General features: G+C 36.6%; 1 protein-coding gene and 1 pseudogene across 2 annotated transcripts; both read left to right on the forward strand.

Moving 5' to 3' along the window:
• The first annotated feature begins 711 nt into the window (after window positions 1–711).
• LOC132637384 (SKP1-like protein 14) lies at window positions 712–4,805 on the forward strand (annotated as a pseudogene).
• A 2,615-nt stretch (window positions 4,806–7,420) lies between these two features.
• Window positions 7,421–21,727, forward strand: LOC132635822 (protein NONRESPONDING TO OXYLIPINS 2, mitochondrial). Of its 2 annotated transcripts, none has more exons than XM_060352368.1 (3): window positions 7,421–7,664; window positions 7,747–7,918; window positions 21,471–21,727. In XM_060352368.1, exons 1-2 carry the CDS (start codon window positions 7,555–7,557, stop codon window positions 7,895–7,897), a joined length of 261 nt encoding a protein of 86 aa, XP_060208351.1. In that variant the 5' UTR covers window positions 7,421–7,554; the 3' UTR covers window positions 7,898–7,918; window positions 21,471–21,727. The 2 variants fall into 2 exon arrangements, with proteins under 2 accessions (XP_060208351.1, XP_060208352.1); XM_060352369.1 differs by having other exon boundaries at window positions 7,747–7,865.
• The last annotated feature ends 614 nt before the right edge of the window (window positions 21,728–22,341 follow it).

Here is a 22,341-nt window from a genome sequence, read left to right on the forward strand (position 1 = left end):
ATATTTTATGTCCTTATATCAATCAAACCAAAAAGCAGTAGTAGTATTAATAATTTTCTTCTCTCTAACTTCCGAACTTTTAAAATCGAGATTAGAAGTGTTAAAGCATAGTAAATGTTTTTCCTTGTCCTTGAAAAATCTGTTTTCGTAAACCAACAATGACAAGAAAATAAAATAAAATCGAGCGCTATAAATATCCCTCCATTTTCCCTCTGTCAACACACACTGCCTTTTGAGTTTTTCTAGAACTTTTATTTCTCTCTAGAATTTATCATCAAAATTCAATGGTGTCATGATCATCAATGACATCATCATCATCAGAAACGGAGCAGAAAAAATATTGGTATTGAAATCCACTAATGGCGATGAATTCGAACAGGAGCAATCGATCGTCGTTCAATGTGGAACAATAAAAAACATGATGAGGACGATTTCAGCCTCATCCCGCTCCAAAACGTTGCTACCAAACCCTAATAGAAATTATTGAGTACAAGAAGAAGCACGCCGAGAAGACGGAATCGAACGAATAAGAAATCAAAAATTTTGACAAGAAATTCGTAAAAGGTAGCTTCAATGACCTGTTTGAACTTGTATTGACCGCTAATTATCTTCACATTAGCGATTTGATGAATGTCTTGTGTCAATCGACTGCCGGTAGAATTAAGAACCAGTTGGTAGAGTTTGTTGGGGAGTTATTCAATATCACAAATGATGACATCCCAGAGGAAGAAAAAAAGGTTCGTGATGAACATAAATGGGTGCATGAAGGAGGAGAAATTGATGAATCTCTTGATTAGATTATTTTTTTGTATTTAACTTTAATTTAATTTAGAGGTTTTAATTATAATGGTTTTCGCTCTTAAATTTTATGTATTTCATCAAGGAGCTACACATGCAAGGCACGTGACATAGAAACTGGTCTACCAAAATAGGTAAATAGTTAGGTTGATATTTACTTTAATGAAACCTTAAAAATATTTTGATCACCCATAAATATTTTATGTCCTTATATTAATCAAACAAAAAACAGTAGTAGTACTATTAATTTGCAAGTCTAGATTAGAAGGGTGAAAGAATATGTAAATGTTTTTCCTTGTGCCTAGAGAATCTGTTTTCATAAACCAAAAAGGATAAGGAAATAAAATAAGACCGAACGCTATCAATACCTCTCCATCTTCCCTCTTTCAACAGACATTGCCTTTTGCATTTTTCTAGAACTTTTGTTCCTTTCGATTTCTCTTGAATTTATCGTCAATTTAATGGTGTCATCATCATCATCAGAAACGGAGCAGAAAAAATGTTGATATTGAAATCCTTTGATGGCGACGAATTCGAACCGGAAAAATCGATCACCGTTTAATGTGGAACAATAAAAAACATGGTGGAGGACGATTCTCATCCCGCTCCCAAAAATTGATACTAAAACTCTATCAAAACTATCGAGTACACGAAGAAAATGCTGAGAAGAAGGAATGGAACGAAGAAGAAATAAAAAAATTCGATAAGGAACTTGTGAAAAGTAGCTTCAATGATCGGTTTGAACTTGTACTAGCTGCTAATTACCTTCACATTAGCGGTTTGATGGATCTCTTGTGTCAGTCGATTGCCGATAGAATTAAGAACAAGTATGTGAAAATAGCTAGGTTGATATTTACTTTAAAGAAACGTTAAAAATATTTTGATCACCCGTAAATTTTTTATGCCCTTATATTAATCAAACCAAAAACAACAGTAGTATTAATATTTTTCTTTTCTCTAACTTCCGGATTTTTTAAGTCCATATTAGAAATGTGAAAGGATATTTGATGTTTTTCCTTGTCCTTGAATCATCTATTTCCATAAAACTAAAAGGACAGGGAAATAAAATAAAATCGAGTGCAATAAGTTCCCCCTCCATCTTTCCTCTCTCAATGGTGTCATCATCATCAATGACGTTGTCATCATCATTAGAATCAGAGCGAGCAAAAATATTGATATTGAATCCTCCGATGGCGACGAATTCGAACAGAAAGAATCGATCGTCGTTCAATGTTGATCAACAAAAAACATGGTGGAGGATGATTTCTGTCACGACCCAGCTAGGGGCCATGACAGGTACCCGGGGCTAGCCACCGAGCACCACTCGTTCTAATACTCATCTTACTCATTTAATGCCCTTTTACCAATTTTATACACGAATTGTAGGAAAATCATATTTTATATAGAAACATAAATACTTATATACATTTGTCTCTCGGCCATCAAAATAATATATACATAATAATAACATCTTGTGAGACCATCTGACCCACACTGCGTATCTACGAGCCTCTACTGACATACTAAACATATAGACGGAACAAGACTCCCTCGTGTCCAAAATATGCATATATACCAAAGAAGAATCATAAGCACCTCCGGACAATGGAGTGCTCTCAATCAGCTGACAGCTACTAAGGGTCTGGACCAAGCTCACCTCCCTGCCTACCTGTGGGCATGAACACAGCGTCCAAAGAAAACGGACGTCAGTACGAACATTGTACTGAGTATGAGAGGCATAAATAATAAAGAAAGACAGTGATAATATAATGCGATCATCAATATGAAACATCTGAATCTGAATGACAATCATAAAAGAAGTAATGCATGTTGTCTTACTCATACTCATCATAATTTCATATATGTATAATATGCAAGCTGCCCGTCCATATCGGAACGGTGTGATAATCAATAACATTAGCCCGCGTCCAGGCCTCCCGCGTCCGGGGTACCATCTCATGCCGCCCACTAGTGGTGTCTGCCCATGCCAAAAAGTCATGGTGTATCCGTATAGCTGCCCGCCTTGGCGGTTACTGCCCGGCCAACTAGGCGCGGTGTAATATGATCATGACATGCTCATCAAAAATACTTGTAATAATATGCTTATCACAATATGCTTATCATAGTACATGCATAAGACTCAAGATCAACTATACTCTGTCGGGGTGGCGTGAGGTCGTGATCCCCCGATTTCATTATGGAGCAATTATTGACATTCTGCCTCACCTTGAAGGAATTAGTACATAAGGTGAGTGTAAGAAATAAATAGCATCATTATCAATATGGCATCATCATATCATATCTCTTATCTCTTATCTTATATAGACATTTATGGACTTAGGCTTCTAGCTTTCCGGAAAATAGGAACTCATGAAGAGGAAAAGAACTTATGTTATAGGATTCATGCCATTAGAAAGAAAGGACTAGCCTCACATACCTTTGTCGTTTAGCTATGTTATCGTTCACTTGCTCTCCCCCAATGTCACGTCGTTACCTTCACGGGAGAATTTGTATTAACATTAGTTAATCGACTATAAGAACGCGTCGTAAATTCTAGAGAAAATTGGGCAGCATTTCCCCTGTAAACTTAACAATCCTCGAAATTCCAACTTAGCCAAACGTCAATCAAAATACCAACAACAACAATACCAACAATTTCATATCAAACTAGACTTAAATCCATTCTTAAATTACTCCCAAAACAGCCCAATATACATTCAGATGCCAATGCTTGTATACACTTCTTTATTTCCGTATATTCATAATATAACAACAACAACTACAGCCAATCCTCCGATATTCCAGCCCTCAAAACAATCTATAACGACCATAAAACAGTCCCCAAAATATCATCGCAAAACAACCACAAATATTATACCAAACAGCCCCAAAATATAGTCACAAAATAACCACGAAAATTACATAAAACAACTCCAAAATATTGTCATAAAGCAGCCACGAAAATTACATAAAACAACCCCAAGTATCGGCACAAAACATATACAATATCTTTATACACTTTATTCTTCCAAATTCAAGAACAACATCAACAACAATATCAACAACCTCATATAGCAATATAATCACCTAGAAATCTCTCAAAGTTCCAATAAAAAAAACAACCCTCAAGGCAATCATATCAACCAACTAATCTATGACTTCATAACATAATTCCCTTCACTTTAAACTAGGGAATTCTCCCATGAATAACTTAATTAACAAGAATAGAGTATATTACATACCTTATTGCCCAGAATACTCAACTAAAATCCTAGCTCCAAGCTTCAATAATCAGCCACACATCAAGCACCAAATACTATAATCCTTTCTTAACTAGTTTCCAATTCCTAAGATGAAATCTTGGTTTGATTTGGAGGACTTCAACTTGAAAAATTTAGAGAGATTTTAGGAGGGTTTGGGAGGGTTTAGAGAGAGTTTAGGGTGAGAGAGAGAGGTAAAAATGAAGAAAAAAAAAATCAGATTTTTCGGTTTTTACTTTCCAGATTTTTACTGTTCACCGAGTACTGTTCATCCGCGTCTACTGTTCCCGTGTTACTGTTCATCCGCGTCTACTGTTCACCGAGTTACTGTTCATCCGCAGAATTATTTCATGGACTCAATTTTTTTTTTCTGAGGTGTAACAATTTCTGCCTCATCTCGCTCCAAAACGTTGATACCAAAACCCCAATAGAAATATCGAGTACACGAAGAAGAATGCCGAGAAGACGGAATCGAACGAAGAAGAAATAAAAAATTTCGATAAAAAATTCGTGAAAGGTAGCTTCAATGACCTGTTTGAACTAGTATTGGCCGCTAATTACCTTCACATTAGCGGTTTGATGGATCTCTTGCGTTAGTCGATTGGCGGTAGAATTAAGAAAGTCGGTAGAGGCGGTTAGGAGTTATTCAATATCATAAATGATTACTCCCCGAAGGAAGAAGAAAAGGTATATGATGAACATAAGTGGGCGCGTGAAGGAGGAGAAATTGATGAATCTCTTGATTAGATTGATCTTTGTTTTTAGCTTTAATTTAATTTAGGGGTTTTAATTATTACTCCCTCCGTTCCAATTTATGCGATATAGTTTGAATAGGCACGGAGTTTAGGAAAGAAAGGAAGACTTTTGAAACTTATGGCCTAAAACAAGTCATAGATACTTGTGTCGCTGTAAATCATTTTATTAAGGGTAAAAGGAAAAGTTTTAAGTAAATTATTTCTAAATATAAAAATGTATCATTCTTTTTGGGACAGAGTAAAAAGAAAAGTGTATCACACTAATTGGAAAAAAGGGGGCATGATTTTTGCTCTTAAATTTTATGTTGCACGGGCAGGAGTTACACGTGCGAGACACGTGACATAGAAACTAGTCTACCGAAATAGGTAAATAGCTATGTTGATATCTTAAAAGAAACCTTAAAAATATTTTGATCACCCATAAATATTTTTATGGCCTTATATTAATCAAACCAAAAACAATAGTAGTATTGATAATTTTCTTTTCTCTAACTTCCACACTGTTTTAAGTCTAGATTAGAAGTCTGAAAGAATATTAAATATTTTTCCTTGTCCCTGAAAAATATGTTTTCATAAACCAAAAAGGACAAGGAAATAGAATAAAATCAAGCGCTATAAATACGCCTCAATCTTCCCTATCTCAACACATATTGCATTTTGAGTTTTTCTAGAACTTTTATTCCTCTTGATTTCTCCATAATTTATCATCAATTCAATCGTGTGTTCATCATCAATGACATCATCATAATCAGAAATGGAGCAGAAAAAATATTGATATTGAAATCCTCCGATGGCGATGAATTCGAATCGGAAGAATTGATCACCGTTCAATGTGAAATAATCAAAACCATGGTGGAGGACGATTTCAGCCTCATCCCGCTCCCAAACGTTGATACCAAAATCCTACTCAAAATTATCGAGTATACGAAGAAGCATACTGAGAAAACAGAATCTAATAAAGAAGAAATAAAAAAATTTGGTCATTTTGTCTAGACGTGATATAAAGGCTGGAAGACCTATTTTCGGATGATTATCTGAGATTCTTGGAGCCACCTTTGGGAAAAAGAACGCAAGAAGAGAACGAATAGCAGAAGCATTCAATTGATTTCAATTCAATATGAGAGTTTGATTCGATAAAATGGTTGTAATGTCTTCTAGCTTGTCAATTTTTATTTTCGTATACTTTTCCTCTTTCATAGAGTAATTTATGTTGGGTAACTTGATGATAATTTAATTTAGATCTTAGTTTCTTGGTTTAATATGTATTGTGTATCTTTGACAATATTTTTATTGTGTGCTTGAATTGTTTCCCATGTCATATTTATTCGAATGAATAATTTATTATAAGAGTAATCCTCTACACCCCATTTAGTCAAGAGAAGGATTGGTTGTAGAAGTATTGCTGAAAATTGAGATATGCGAGAGAAATTTCAATATCTTTGAATTGGTGATCCTATAAAAATGCGCTTCATATTAAAATTTTACTGCATTTTTTAATTGTTAAATTATAGTTATTCAAGAGAAGACTTAGTTTAATTCATTCGTGGGACAAATGATTATATTCGAGAGAGGTAATTAGTAATTATGTTCAATAATAAGTATTAATCAAGAAGCAAGTTTATTATTAATCATCTCAAATCAAGTTCTCTATCTTTTTCTCTTATTAAAATCGTCGATTGTTAGCTTTAACTCTAAGATTACTTTTGCTTCTTGCTTTAGATCTTTAGAAAATCATATTAAATCTTTATATCTTCACTTTAGCCTTAGCCAAGAAGAAATTCATTGATAACTAGTCCAGTCCATGTGGAGAAGATATCTCTCTATACTATCTTTGACGCGATACAAACTTGATTTTATTATAATATTTTGTGGCCGTCAAATTTTAGTGCTGTTGCCGGGGACTGACAATAAGTGTCAATTGATCGATTTTTTGGAGTTTTTTTTAATGTAACTAATTTTTTTAATAGTTGTGACTTTTTAGAATTAGTTTTTTTAATTATTCTTTAACTCGTATTCAAGAGTTTTTTTAGTACCTGAAAAGTGCCAAGGAGGAAAGCTTGAAGAAATTCAAAATATTTAAAGATATAGCACAAAGAGGATTGTCTTGAGAGTTCTTTAATCTTATTGAAGGAATGAATTTCTTAAAGAAAATTATCATGAAAGTTGAAAATGTTGAACTCACGATAATGTGCCCTCAAATCTATGGCTATACATTTACAAATGTGAGATAAAGCAAACACGAATGCACCTTATATGGCTCAATTGTTGAATTATTCATTTCGAAGTAAGAACAATACTAAGGGGGGGGGGGGGGGGGGGACGAATTACTAAAAATAGATGCTTGCAAATTGATTAAGCAAAAAGTATAATAAAAAGGGTAAATTTCTCATATCATAGTAATTTTGTTAGATTAATGAAAAATATATTAAAAAAGGTAAGCGTAATATTATAAATCAAAAAGAAAATCAGTGTTACAAAGAACATGATCGGAGAATTCCGAAATTATTCCAATTTTATTATAGGCAAAGGAGTTATGTGAAAATATAAAAATAATATAAAAACCGGATAGTATAGTTTGAAAATAGCAAAAATAAAAGAGACCTCAGCATACAAGGGGTAAACTGCAAAGAAATGGAATTGTGTTATTAGGCATTTTCAACAGAAGCATATAGTAGTGTAAAACGTCAGCAAAACCCCTTTGTCTATTCCTAACCCTAACATCAGTGCAGAGCTATTGTGCAATGGCGTCTCGGTGTCGTACACTATCAAGACCAGCAATTAACCTCTTCAAATCCACAATGAACAAACGCATACCCACCACTTCCTCTCGCTCATTTCCAACACTCTCAAGGCAAGTGTTAAAGAATCAAACCCCACCCACTTGAATTCTTGAAATAAAGATTGGATTTTGATAATTGATTTTGATGTTTCAGGCCAATGCCTCAGATGGGTTGTCTTCAATCTCTGCTGCCACTTCACAGTGCTGTGTCTTCAGCTAGACTGACATCGTGCCTTGGTATTGATTCAAAGGGGTCAAGGTCCTTGTCTCAGGGTATGATTTGCAGTGCCAATCCAGGAGTTTGATTTTTTAGAAAAACTGTATCTGTAAGCACTTTATCGTGTTTATCTATCTGTTGGTTTTACTTTTTGTATCAAGATTCTACCCCTCGCCTGCTGAATCTTTCCACATAAATCATTTTCGTTGTGGTTGCTGTCTGACATATTAAGTAGGGCTATTTTCGTTTTTGGCACGTCGGCCAAAATTAATTGTGCTAGTCAAAATATACAAAGCCTATACATTGATTATGTATATTATATGCATATTGTGTGTATATTATATCTATATTTACACCTAAATATACAAACCATATACATTTTACCGGCTATTATGCTTTAGAGCAGTCCAAAATGTTATTTTCCCTATTAAATATTGGTCGAGGCAGAGACTGGTAGTTAGGTGTCTCCATCTACTGATTTGCTAAATTGCCTATTTTGTTTATCGGTGTTAGAATTACGTAATTCTTGTTAATTTACAGGAGGGCCTCTCACTTTGTAAAGTTCAGCATTAGCTTAGTGCTTGACTATTTTTTTTTTCTGTCGATAATTTTTTTCTACTGATCAAAAGAACAAAAACTAGGAGATTTCTGGCTAGGTGTGCTGCATTGACCATAGTTTATGTAGTATATGCTTCCTGATAATATTGATGGTTGTTTTGCTTTTTCACTTAGTGGCAACATCATCGCCAGTTGAATGTTAAAATTAAAACATAAAACCATACATTTCGTGGTTATTGAGACTAAGCAATCGATCTGAGTAATTTTTGAGTAATCTGAGTAATTTCTGGTTTGCTGTAATCAGCTGAGAACCTTTGGTTTTGCTTGAAGAATCCTAGTCTTCAACCAAACTTTTTTTTTTCTTATAAAATTTGAAGAACAGATCGAAACTTAGAAACAGTTGGGAGCTGGAGAGAAGTGAAAAATGTAACGAAGAAAAAGTGAGATGAAAGAGGATTGATGTAGAAGGAAAAGGTAGGGTGAGATTAAATGAATAATGAAAAGAATGAAAAACTAGAGTTAGAATGAAGGAAGGATCTACGGTCAGCAGGACTATAACATCATGACGAAGAAATCAGGAAAAGAGCAGCTGAGTTTCTTTTGGAGGTAAATGAGAGAAATATGAAGAATGAGCAGGAAGAATCTGCAGTCTTTCAATCATATTTAAGGTAGTTAACTGTCCTGAGATTATGGGGGGATTTACTCGGAATACCGAAAACTAACACTAGAATCTGGTGTACATATATGTTTGGATGACTATTTCCTCTGGCTGAAGTTTATATTCTTTGTCCAAGTTCACAATATAGCCAAGGAAATCAGTTGACAATTAGTAATTGTAATGTGTCTCAATTGATCGCTAGTAACGTATCATATCATGGGACTACTATAAAACTTAAGTAAATGATAGTGCTATATGCTTAGATCTGGCAGGGAATTAAAGCTCCACCAGAGATCTGCTGGAGGATGTAACATTATATAGCTCTAGAGAAGTTGAATTGACTTTTACGGTATTGAGATGACACTGTCATTTAAGCCGTATCTTTCGCTCCATTTTAATCTGTTTGCCGGGGACATAAAGAAGAATGAGAGGCTGAAGAGGGTTCCACTAGATAATTAGAACCATATACACCGAGTTTAATGCATTAGCATATCTATCTCATCGATAAGTCCATCTATGGCGAAGGTATCTTTAGCTAGTTCAAGTTAGTCCTTCAAAATTTTGAAGGACTGCCTCATTCGGTCAACTCTTTGCTACTGTGTTTGATCATCTTCTTCACTTGTGAGTAAAGTAAGCACATGGACCCCAATCATAAAACAATCTTCTTGAAAGAAAATTAACGTAGGCAATATTGTGACAAGTTATATAACAACCTAACTCCGAGTAGAAGAGAACCAACTAGTAGCACAACATTTGAGGATCCTCAAGAATCCTTGACCCTAGTAACAGAATAAATCCAAGTACCAGTCATGCCATCATTACATTTCGGTTGTTGCCACTTACCTAGTCACTTGACTTTGAGAAAATCTTTTTGATACGTAAGCCAAAATCTTATTAATTTGATGGCACTAAGCTTGTGTTGAATTTGAATGGTGGTACAACAAAAACTCAGTCTTGACTATGCTAACTTTTGAGGGAACTGAGAAAGTCCAAGAAACCATCTATTTCATTTATTATTCTTTTTCTTAACCGAAAGGCCAAGATAGAAAGACAATTGAACATTAGTTTGTGAATGTTCTTCACTGTTCTCTCAGAACATCTTAAGTTCCTGTCGTTCCAATGATTCCCACCATATACAAGTTGGGATTGTTTCACAAAACATCCTTCTATGTTCACCAGTTCTTTCCCAGTCTAACAGAAGAGTAGTTCCTTGATTGTTCATGGCATAGTTCACCTTACTCTAAAACTATTAACATAGGCGATACAGAGGCTTCTTTCTTCTTATGATGTAGGTCAACATTTCTTCATAATTAACCACCTAAGATTCAAGAAAAGCATGCCATCATGTAAGGAGCTTTACACTTTCACAAAATCTTCCGATGCCTCTTCTTCTGCTGATTAGTGGCGTTCAGTAGATATTTGTAACATGAGCTCACAGTAAATTTTGGATCTTTTCTTGGGATCCAAAAAAGAATATTTATTCTATCCTGTAAAGTCTAAGAATATAACAATTTTAATAAGAGTTGAGAGATTCTTACTATAAATCCTATTTTCCAATCATTTCAAATCTTTCTAAAACTTACATCCTCCTAATAGGCATTCTACATTGATTCACTGTGGCATCTGTGTGCTGAGCAAACCAAGCAGATGAGCTGTTGCTCATTTTGTGATGAGCACAAAGGATTCCTACCGTTGCCCCTTTTTATACAAGTGGTTTGCAGCAAACTCGTCCTGTAGCCCCCTAACCTGTTTCCTCACACAAGTTCCATCGGAAGAGGATACTGAGCAGGTACTTCGTGAATGATCTTTCCCATGTTTCTTCTTGATCACCTTTTGCCACAATGGCTCCTTCTCTAATTATATCTCCAAATTTGTATGGAGATTTTTTTATTATGCATCCGGAGGTTCTTGTCTTCCAATTCTCCCTCCCCTCCCCCCTATCAGTAACAATCCTAGTTGCTTTCAACAATTTTGGCATACTAGAGGTCGATAAAAGAGCACTAGTTCATACTTGGCTAGTGGTTATTGGAGATGGGGGAAAGCAGAATTTACTTCAACGCGGGATTTAAATCCTTTGATATCACCAGATGGTCATCCGATAGGAATATTTTGTAGGAATGGGTGGAAAGAAGCCGCAATATGATGAGACGTTCATCCATGAGCAATAAGATCATGGAGTGGATCTGTTTCACTCTAAAAGAAGCTTCAAAAGATCAGAAGAATGTGGTCAGAAGATGGAGAACTAAGGACCACATGACAAAATATTTTTGTACTAGAAAGTACAATGCTCATGGCAGATATATGAGTGTTTTATCCTTACAAGGGGAAGGAAGGTCGGTGTTAATTATTCCTGAAGCAGCTTTGAATGCTGGCTGGAAAGACATTGCATTTAAGATAGAAAGGTTCATTAAATGCTCCACACACAAGGAGATGGTTGAGCCTCCGAGAATCACTGAAGCCAACTACCCCTATGCAAAAGCTGTTAAAGAGAGTAAATGGCAATCAAAAAGCCTTCGCGAAGCTACTGTCAGCTCCAAGGAAGGTCACATCTCTATCTCTGAATCATCTAGATCAAAGAATGTTGGTTTGCTGAATAGATGTGTAGTTGGGTATCTGTGGAAGGAAACCTCAGAGAAACCCACTCTATCAGACATCAGGAGGTGGACCTCTGCTAACTGGAAAGCAGCCATCGGAGTGAACATTTATGAGATGATGGATGACCTATTTCTATTCGAGTTCCCTAATAGAAATATGGCAGAGAAGACACTCCAAGCAGAATGGAGATGGAAGAACTCTAAATTTTATGTAGAGTGGTGGAACCCCATAACTGGATGCATATCTAATGATACTCCAGTTAAAAACACTTGGATCAGAGCTATCGGAGTCCCCGTTCATCTTTGGTCCCAAAAAATCTTCCAAGAAATTGGGGATTTGTGTGGTGGGTGGATTGCTACGGAGGAAAAGACTGAATTAAAAAATCATCTAAAATGGGCAAGGATTCAAATCGCAGGCGACGGTCGGAATACACCAAACGAGGTAGTCATCGAGAGAGATGGTGTTAAATTCTATATCCCGATCTGGGTGGAGAGTCAGACAAGGTTTGACCTAATTTCACATTCAAAAGAAGAGGTCACCGGGAAAAAAGAGAAGCCAGTCGCTGTTGAGGAGGAACGCAGAACTGGACCATGCAAATACCCACTGGACAAATCGATCAAACCCTGTAAAGGACGTACTTGACAGGCGTACTTTTAGGGATTTGGTGGGAAATCACGTGGGCAATGCTAGTGTTACAGCTGGCCAGATTGTGATGGAAAGAGCACGTGACCCACAGGTGGAGGGTTTAATTGACTTCTTTTCTAAATTGGGCCTTTTACTTGGGCCCAGAACAGCTGATACTCTTATAGATAATTTAGGGCTAAAGTCTGCAGCCAGACCTAAAAAGTCTCTTAAAAATAAGCTTGGGCTAGATCTAACAGCCCAAGTCATTTTTAATGATATTCTGGTAAAGCCCGTGGAAGAAACAAGAGGAGTATCCTTGGCTGAACTACTGGAATTCTCTAATCCAGAACAGAACCAGGCGATTCAACAAGTGCCAAGTGAGACTTATTCTTATTCAGAAGATGTGATGCATGCAGAAATTTTGGGGGTAAGGGAAGAGCCAGAGGAAGAAAACGGGGGGAAATTCCGAGAGAAAGATGCAGAATTACATATGATTAAAGAAGAGGGTTACAAAGACACATATGCGGATGTGTTGCATTAACAATATTCCCCTTCTACTCCTATTTCTAATAGGATATTAGTGGACTCTTCACGTATTGACTCGACGAGCAGAGAATTGTCGACCTACGTTACAAGAAGCTCGAAAAAGGGAGAACAAAAACGACTGGTGAACACCAGGGGAGAGACGTCTATCACAGTAATGGAGGAACCAAAGCTTACTTGCGATACTGCAAAATTAGGGAATTGTGGGGAAATCTGGGAAGTTGAGGATGCCGAACCAATTTTGGTTCATCAATAAGATGGATGCTCAGACAAAGAAATAGATACGCCTATTTAGATACGCCAATACTTACTCAAGCTAAACAAATTGTTTGGAGTTGACTTTCAGGGGCACGAAGAAGAAGCCATGGAACTTCTCTTGCAGATTGATAGTAGTAGACAAGCAAAGAAGATGGAATCAGAGATTAATATTAAGAAGAGCAGGTTCAAGGGGACACAAGAACTGAGGGGACTGGTCTCTTTTGATGTTAAATTCAAAAGTGATGGAAATAGGAGCAGGGGAAGGGCTTTAACTTTAATTGATCAATGAAGCTCAAATTAGTCACATGGAATGTGAGGGGATTAAATAACATGGATAAGAGGAGGTTGGTGAAGAATTCTATTCTTGATTGGGGTGCAGACATTATATGTTTGCAGGAAACAAAGCTTGAGGGGGATGTAGAAGATGATGTTAATTATATTTGGGGAGGAAGATGGGCAAGTTATGCATGTCTAGAAGCCAATGGAACTAGAGGTGGAATCATGATGATATGGGATAGAAGGGTATGGAAAGGGGAGATTTTTCAGATTGGGTCATATACTTTGACTTGCAGATTTGAAGGCCAGTTACAGAACTTTGAATGCCATGTTACAGGGGTGTATGCTCCAAATTGTGACATTGAAAGAGAAGAGGTTTGGTGGGAAATAAGTGCTGTCAGGGGTTTGATGGAAGGCCCATGGGCAATTTGTGGGGACTTCAATATTGTTAGATTCCCGACAGAGAAAAGAAATTGTAGGAGAAGGTCCATAGCTATGGTGGAATTCTCAGACTTCATAGAGGATATGAGTCTTATTGATCTTCAGCTAGAAGGAGGTCCTTATACTTGGTACAGAGGGGACAATCACACTAGTGCTTCAAGAATTGACAGAATCCTAATCTCTGAAGAGTGGGATGACAGTTTAGCAATATTAAACAATCTCTCGTTCAGAGAGTGACATCTGATCATGTCCCTATTGTTCTGCAATGTGGAGATTGGGACCAACCAAAGTCATATTTCAAATTTGACAATTGGTGGTTGAATACTGATGGCTTTGTTGATAAAATCAAGAGTTGGTGGACAACATTTGACTTCGAAGGGAAACCTGATTATGTTCTAGCTTGTAAATTGAAGGCTTTGAAAGGTAAACTAAGAGAGTGGAGCAAAAGCAGCCAAGGCAACCTGAAAGTACAAAAATCAGACCTGCTCAATCAATTGGCAGTACTGGACAGAGTACTAGAAGTAAGAATTCTAACTGAAGGGGAAATGGTGGAGAAGGCATCACTATTGTTGAAGTATGAAGATCTTCTAAAGAATGAAGAAGTGGCCTGGAGACAAAGGTCCAGGGCCATCTGGCTCAAAGAAGGAGACAAGAATACAAAGTTCTTTCACAAGACTGCCAATGCTCACAAAAGGTGCAACAACATTGATCACTTAATGATCCAGGAAGAATTAATCACAGAACCACAGAGAATCAAGAATGAGATAGTAGATTTCTACAAAAACTCCACATGGAGACTGAAGAATGGAGACCTGCAAGCAATTTTGGGAATTGTCCAACAATAACTGAGCAAGATAAGAATTTGCTACAAAGCAGATTCGATGAACAAGAAGTTTTAGGGTGTTTGAAAATGTGTGCTACGGACAAGGCACCAGGACCTGATGGCTTTACAATGGGATTCTTTATCAAATGTTGGGAGGTACTTAAACAAGACATCATGGGGGTGTTTCACAACTTCCATTCCCATGGCCTATTTGAAAGGAGTTTCAATGCAACCTACATTGCCTTGATCCCTAAGAAGAATGGTGCAAAGGAGCTGAGGGACTTCAGACCTATAAGCCTAATAAGCAGCATTTACAAGATTGTTGCAAAAGTCTTAACTGAGAGGCTGAAAAAGGTGATGGAAAAACTAGTAGATTCTCAACAAATGGCATTCATAAAAGGAAGGCAAATAATGGATGCCATACTAATAGCCAATGAAGCAGTAGACTCAAGACAGAAACAGAAAAAGCCTGGCATCCTCTGCAAGCTAGATATTGAGAAAGCATTTGACCATGTGAATTGGAACTTCTTACTAAGCATGTTACAACAAATGGGATTTGGAGTACAATGGGTTAAATGGATGAAATTTTGCATATCGACTGTCAGATTCTCAGTCATCATCAATGGTTCTCCAGAAGGATTCTTCTCTGCTCAGAGAGGTCTCAGGCAGGGTGATCCCTTGTCACCTTTTCTTTTCATAATAGCCATGGAAGGTTTAAACAACATGGTCAAAACAGCCAAACTTAATGGGTGGATTAAAGGCTTTGAGGTAGCTATGAATGGACACAACATTCAGGAGATTACGCATCTTCAATATGCTTATGACACCTTAATTTTTTGTGATGCATAAGTGGAACAACTGAGAATTATACTGGTCCTTTTTGAAGTCATTTCTGGGCTGCATATTAATTGGAGAAAGAGTCATCTCTTCCCAATTAATGAAGTAACAAACATGGAGGATTTAGCACTGATCTTGAGGGGAGAAGTGGGGACTCTTCCTACTATTTATCTTGGCATGCCACTGGGGGCCAAGTCAAAATCTACTGGCATATGCCAATGTCCTGGAGAAATGTGAAAAGAAACTCTCAAGATGGAAGTGTCAATATTTGTCAATGGGAGGAAGGCTCACTCTGATTAACTCTGTATTAGACTCTCTACCAACCTATATGATGTCCCTTTTTCCCATTCCGGTGGGGGTCATTGAAAGATTGGACAGCATAAGAAGGAACTTCCTGTGGCAAGGTAAAAAAGAAAAAAAAGCCTATCACTTTGTCAAGTGGGAAGAGGTAATTCTCAGCAAGGCTCAAGGTGGATTGGGAATTAGAAATTTGAAGAATCACAGCAAAGCCCTCAAGTTGAAATGGTTATGGAGGTACTCTCAAGACCCTCAATGCTTATGGAGCAAGGTAATCAAAGCCAAATATGAAGTAGAAGACAACTGGATGACTAAACCATTGAACTCAACTTATGGAGTTAGTCTTTGGAGGTCTATAAGGGTACTATGGCCCGCTCTAAAGAGTCAAGTTTCAATCAGAGTGCTAAATGGTAACAGGACATCCTTCTGGAATGATAATTGGCTGGGGAATGGAGCTTTGAAGGATCTATTCTCTGAGATATATGCTTTAGCTCATCACCAACAGAGATCTATAGCTGAAATGTGGTCACCTCAAGGTTGGGAATTGATACTCAGAAGAGACCTGAATGATTGGGAGATAAGTAGAATGGTTGAGTTCTACAAACAACTGGTTGATTTCACAGGAACTCAAAACGGGGATGACACATTGAGATGGCAAGGACATAGAGTGGAAAATTCAGTGTTAATGCAGCCTATAAAATGATAAACCAACCAACACCTCAAGTCACCAACTGGCCCTGGAAGCATATTTGGAAGACCAAGATACCATGCAAGGTTGCATGCTTCTCATGGTTACTGGCAAAGGAAGCTGTGCTCACACATGAAAATTTAAAGAAGAGGAACTGGACTATGTGCTCAAGATGTTTTCTCTGTGAAAAAGAAGTAGAGACAATTGGTCACTTATTTTTGCACTGCAGGATAACTGATCAGCTATGGAAGATCTTCATTAATCTCAGAGGCATAGCCTGGACAATGCCTAGAAAGATTACTGAAGCTCTCTTTAGTTGGGAGGCAGCTGGAGCTGGAGCAAATGACATAAACAGATGGAAGATGGTCCCTGCTTGCATTTGGTGGGCAATTTGGAAAGAAAGGAACTCTAGATGCTTTGAGAACAGCAGCAACACAATGCAGGAGATCAAACTTAACTGTATTAAGCTTTTTTCTTTTTGGTGTAACCAGATCTACCCAGAGGATACTATATCTATCCTAGACTCATTAGGTTCCTGTTAGAACTGTAGACTGGTTTTGCTCTCTTCTGCTCACTTGTAAATATGGTTTCAGTACAACCCATGTACTGTTCTGTGTTTAATACATACAACATGTTACCTTCTCAAAAAAAACAAAAAAACAAAAAAAAAGAGCACTAGTTCTATTGGCTCTAATCCTGCACTCTTCCTCCAGCCGGTTGATGTCAGAAAATGCGAGCGAGGGCTTTCTCTATGCATTCAAGATCCATTACCTCATCAGAAAGAAATCCTTGCTTATATCCTTCGTTTTCCAATTTAAACTCGGACCAATAGTTAGTAGATTCTGTCCTCCTGTACAAAAAGTATAAACTAGACATGTCATCTTGAAAGGAGTGAATTGTTCCTTTACGAGTCTAGCGAGCAGCAACTAACCGCTTATTCTCACCCTCGAGTCAGGTTCTCGCTTTCAATCTCTAAGAAGTTCAATGACATCTACTGTTATTATCTTTTCTTCAATGTGTCGTAGCTTAATTGATAATCTATTAATTCCTAACTTGAAACGGTTGAGGAGTGCACAAAGCTAAGAAAAAGATTCATCTTGTTTATAGCTAGTTAACTAGATGGAAGTCTCCCTTCTCCTTGTTTCTTCTCTGTAGGACATCTTCCTTTCTTGTTTTAACCGGTCTGTATCCACTTTAGCAGGGACTGGAAATGAAAATGTAGTATATGTAGGAAAAGTATTCATGATCCTATTAATTAAAAAGGAAAAGAACTACTGTATCTTCCAATTGAAAACATTTTTTCACATAGCTGCAGTATCCTTGCCAGACCTCTGTTGCCTTGTTCTTTGCTCCCCGGGAATGCCTAAATAAGTATTTTGAGGCATCCAACACAGCAGCCTAGAGTCTCAACTAGGTTATTCAGTACTTGTAATCACATGAACAGGGAATATTTTGCCCATAGTTGGGTTGGTGTAGTCTAAATATGACTGCCAATACCAATAAGATCACCCTTAAATACATTTATTACTCTGTTAGCATCATAAAATATTTCTGTGTCATTTATATACATAATGTGTGGAACCTGCGGAGAGGTCGTTCTCCCCTTGCCTGGCCTAAACTTTTTTTTATCTATTCCATTTGCTTTACATCTTGCTCAGGACCTTCATGACCGGTGTGAACAAAAATGAGATAGTGGGTCTCCGTGCCCTTGAACTTTTTATGTGTTGGAAATAAAAACCCTTCTAGGAAGCCATTGATTATAGCTAAGAATCTGACCAATGAGATGCAAAAATGGTCTATTTGATCCATTTCTCACGCAAACCCATCTTCTTTAGTATATTAATCAAGACCTATTGATAATAACTAGTGTGCAAGGGGCTCAACCTGCCTCTGGATAATGAGCCAGAGTAATTTATTTTCCCTCTTAGTTTGTTCAATAAGAGAGTTCCAAATTATTTAATACTAGTTCTTCGGTGGATTTCGAATCATTTAGGATACGCGATTTTGGAAAATCACATCAACATGCAGTAAATGATCAAACAAAGATAATTTTATGAGTAACAATTAGATTTTGAAAATCATATCAACTACTTTAAAAAGAAAAAGAGTTGGGGATTCTCTTTAAGTTATGAAGGAAAAAAACAAACAATGAAAAAAACAAAGTGAGAAAATGATAATGGATTAATGCGCATTTGCGTTCATATATGCACAATCAAGACCTTTCGTTCTATCATTCACATCAAACAACAGAAAAGAAGTTCAATTGAAGACGTTACCCTAAAAATTTCAGTTGGATGTTTGTAAAACGAATAAGTAGTATTCACTTTCGTGGTGTAAGAAGTGCAGGAAGGGAGGAATTAAATAGATTTGAGGTGTGAATAGGTGTCGTTTTATTGGAGGTGGCAAAGTTTGCAGGACACTCTCGCTGACTATATAAATATAATACAATAACCCTTCTAATAATATATCTTTAAATTTATATGTACGCACAATGTATCTACAAAAATTGCTAAGGATAAGTTTTACTTAAAAACTTTTACTAATATATAATAAATATATAACCAAACACTAATAGTAGCATAGATATATATCCGATATTAATTTAAATCAACTGAGCTGAAAGTAGGGGTAAGGTCTATGTACACTCTATCCTCCCCAGACCCCACTTGTGGGATTACACTAAGTATGTTGGTGTAGAGCTGAATAGTATCTTCTTGCTTAGAGTTGTCCTAATGGCCAAATAATTTCTTTAAGGGTTAGTTACTAATGAAAGAGCACAACTATTTAGAGAAGACACAATATAAATCAATATTCATTTTATTTATTTAATTAACAAATAATTGTGTCTTTTCTCTAACAAGAGTTGTGCCCTTTCATTCTTTCAATAGAATAACTAACCCTTTGAAAAATTCTTTCCTAATATGTTATTAGAAAGGTAGGAACCCCTAAGTTTAAAAGTTGAATTACCTAAATACCCTTTTAATGTACATATATATATAGAGAGAGATAGATAGATAAAAAACTAAAAAATATTGATCTATATCGCGTCTTCTCTAAAGAATTTTGTCCTTTCAATAAGACTATTAACCTTTTGAAAAGTCTTTTCTAAAGGCCAAATAGTTTCTTTATAATTAGTTATTAATGATCCTTATAAAAAAATAATTATTAATGAAAGTACACACAGTTACATAACTATTTAGAGAAGACACAATATAAATCAATATGTTTAGTTTTTATATATTTTAAAAAGGGTATTTTGGTAATTTAACTTTTAGTTTAGGGCTTTGCACTTTTATAATAATATAGATAGACTGTAATGGAAAGGGTTTGAATAAAGAGAATTGGACAGTGAGGATTCATATACTGACCTAACTAGTTTGAGATTGAGGACATAGTAGTAGTTCTCGTATTAGTATTGAGTGATTGAGAATTGATTTATTAGTAACTAAGGGGTGTGTGTGAGACCCGCAAGAGTGGCTCAGTTGGTTGAGCATGGGGCTTTTATAATGGAGGTTTCAGGTTCGAAATCCCTTGTCTATGACAACAGGGGATTTACCTTCTGGGTCGAGCTCGTCGCACGGGGCTTGCCTAGTGCGGGTTATCTCTCCTATGTGGTTTGCGAGCTATTGCACAGGAGCTGGGTTTACCCTGTGCGTACCCGAAGGATAGCGGCTGTGGATTCCCATGTCATAAAAAAAAAAAAAAAAAAGAGGAGGGGGGGGGGGTGTTCAAGGCTTTGGTCTAGTGGAAACAGCGCAAAGCGAGATGAGTGGGCTAGGCACATGTTGGAGGTTTGAATCATGTCGCAGACAGTAGCCTGGTAGAGAGGTGGATCCATTGTCTATCGAGTTCCGAACCGTGCCCACGGCTTCTCGGAAATTTCTCGATTATCAAATACATGTATATGCGTGTGTGTATTGGTGAACACGAGAAGGGAGGGGCTGAAGTTCATCAGAGAACATGGAAAGCCAACAACTTATAGAGCCTGTTTGGATGTGCTTAAAAAAACAGCTTATATGCTGAAAACAGCTTATAAGCCAAAAAAAAAAAAGTTGGGCTAAGCCAAACTGGCCAAATTAGATAAGCTAAGCCAAACTGGCCAAATTAGATAAGCTAAGCCAAACTGGCCAAATTATTTTCTTGGGCTTATTTTAAGCACAAAATGGCTTTAAGCTGACCAGTCAAACACTCAAAAAAGCTGAAAACAACTTATAAGCTGTTTTCAGCAACTTATAAGACCAATCCAAACGGGCTCATAGACTACTTTTACTATTCTCAAAAATAAGCTTATAAGGAAATTTCAGAAGTCTTTCGATTTGTAAAGAAAGTTCCTAGAAACGTCGAGCTTACAATAACGTAAGGGGTTGTTTGGTTTAAAGACTAGTTATGCAAGGATTAGTAATGAAGGAATTGTAATGCAAGGATTAGTGTTGCATGATTATTTTTTGTTGGATGTTTAGTTTGATATATTACATATTAATATACAGTGTATAATTTAAAATATTTGTTGCTCGAACAAAATAATTTCTTTTACTATTATGAGGGTCAATTTTGTCATTTTAGCATTTTTTTAAACCATTTATGACTATTACCCACATCGTTATTATCCGGTTAAAATAATATATAGATTTTCGAATGACTTATATATGTAGGTAATATTTTTGAGGAAAACAAAGGAACAACCAGACATTAACGCTGATTTTTATGTGGAGATTAAATCTCATCAAATCCCAACCAAACACTGTATAAATTTATGCTGGTTTTTATGTGGGGATTATGTCTCCTAAACTTAAATCAAACGACCCCTAAGCAATTAAAGGATAGTAGCATATTTGCAAAGCATGATGGGCATGAGTTCTGTAGATTGAATATTTGTAATGAGCATAAAAAGAAAGCAACATAGTCCATGAAATGATAACTTGGTTGGCTAATGAACATCAGGGTGCTGCTCCCTGAAGAGCTGCTTCTTAATTGGGTTGTAAAAGAATTGATTTGATTGGTTTTTTTTTTAACTTTATCGAGTTTAATAGATATTGCTGACTCAGGATCTTCTCTTTTACCAGAGTTAGGACTCTCAGTGCCGCGATAAGAGACTATTGCTCAAGGAAGAAAATGGATGTTTAATTGACAATCACAACTTCTTATCACCTGATGTCCTTCCATAGTTTTCTGCAACCTTTGTTCTTATTCATGTATGATATTGACAGCATGCAACTTCTGACTTTTGCCTCAATTACCCTTTTTTTTTTATTGCTATTTTGTAAGATATTGTCCCTCAATTCGTTTAGAAACAATTTTGAAGTAATAATGTTTGTACTCATGCCTTACTGCTCAAGTTGACGTAGTTAAAGCAGTTTTACCATGAGCGTTTTAGACTTCTTTTCTTATCCATTTTGTTGCTTTATTTGTGATGGCATTTCTTCCGGGTTTTATACTTACTTTTCACCCCTGGGAGAGAGATCAGGTATTCCTTACAACAACTAGACTTTTCAGCTAACTTTCTTTGATCATGCATACAGCTCAATTTTGTTTTGGGGTTAGTTCTTGCATCGTCTGATGCAAATAAAAAAGAGATACTGGTGAAAGTTTTGGCCAGATGGAAAGCCTAAAAACTTTGTTGGAGAAGCTGAAATTCTAATGATAATATCTTTGTTTAGTAGTTGTGAAAACGTGAAGTGCATGTGAGGGGGTGGGATGGTTGATGATATTTGTGTCTCCTATCCTTTTCAAAGGTTCATTTGGCCACTGCCATCTTGTCTCCATGATCAATGCACTCTTCCATCCTGGAGCTTTCTTCTCAAAAACTCCCCCCAACCCCCACCACCACACACCCCCTTAGAGAAGAAAGGGGTTGGGAGTGGGGAAGAAAAGGGCAAAAATTGGGCCCCCTTTTACTGTCCTGCACTCATTTATAATTAGGTTTTGTCCTTTTTT

Source organism: Lycium barbarum, chromosome 4, assembly GCF_019175385.1.
Source record: "Lycium barbarum isolate Lr01 chromosome 4, ASM1917538v2, whole genome shotgun sequence".
NCBI classification, from domain to species: Eukaryota; Viridiplantae; Streptophyta; class Magnoliopsida; order Solanales; family Solanaceae; genus Lycium; species Lycium barbarum.

Bases quoted from the DNA above. Each gene is read 5' to 3' on its own strand.
- LOC132635822 (XM_060352368.1), top strand. From the start codon at position 7,555: ATGGCGTCTCGGTGTCGTACACTATCAAGACCAGCAATTAACCTCTTC. The intron at 7,665-7,746 runs GCAAGTGTTAAA...TTGATGTTTCAG, and splicing joins TCATTTCCAACACTCTCAAG to GCCAATGCCTCAGATGGGTT.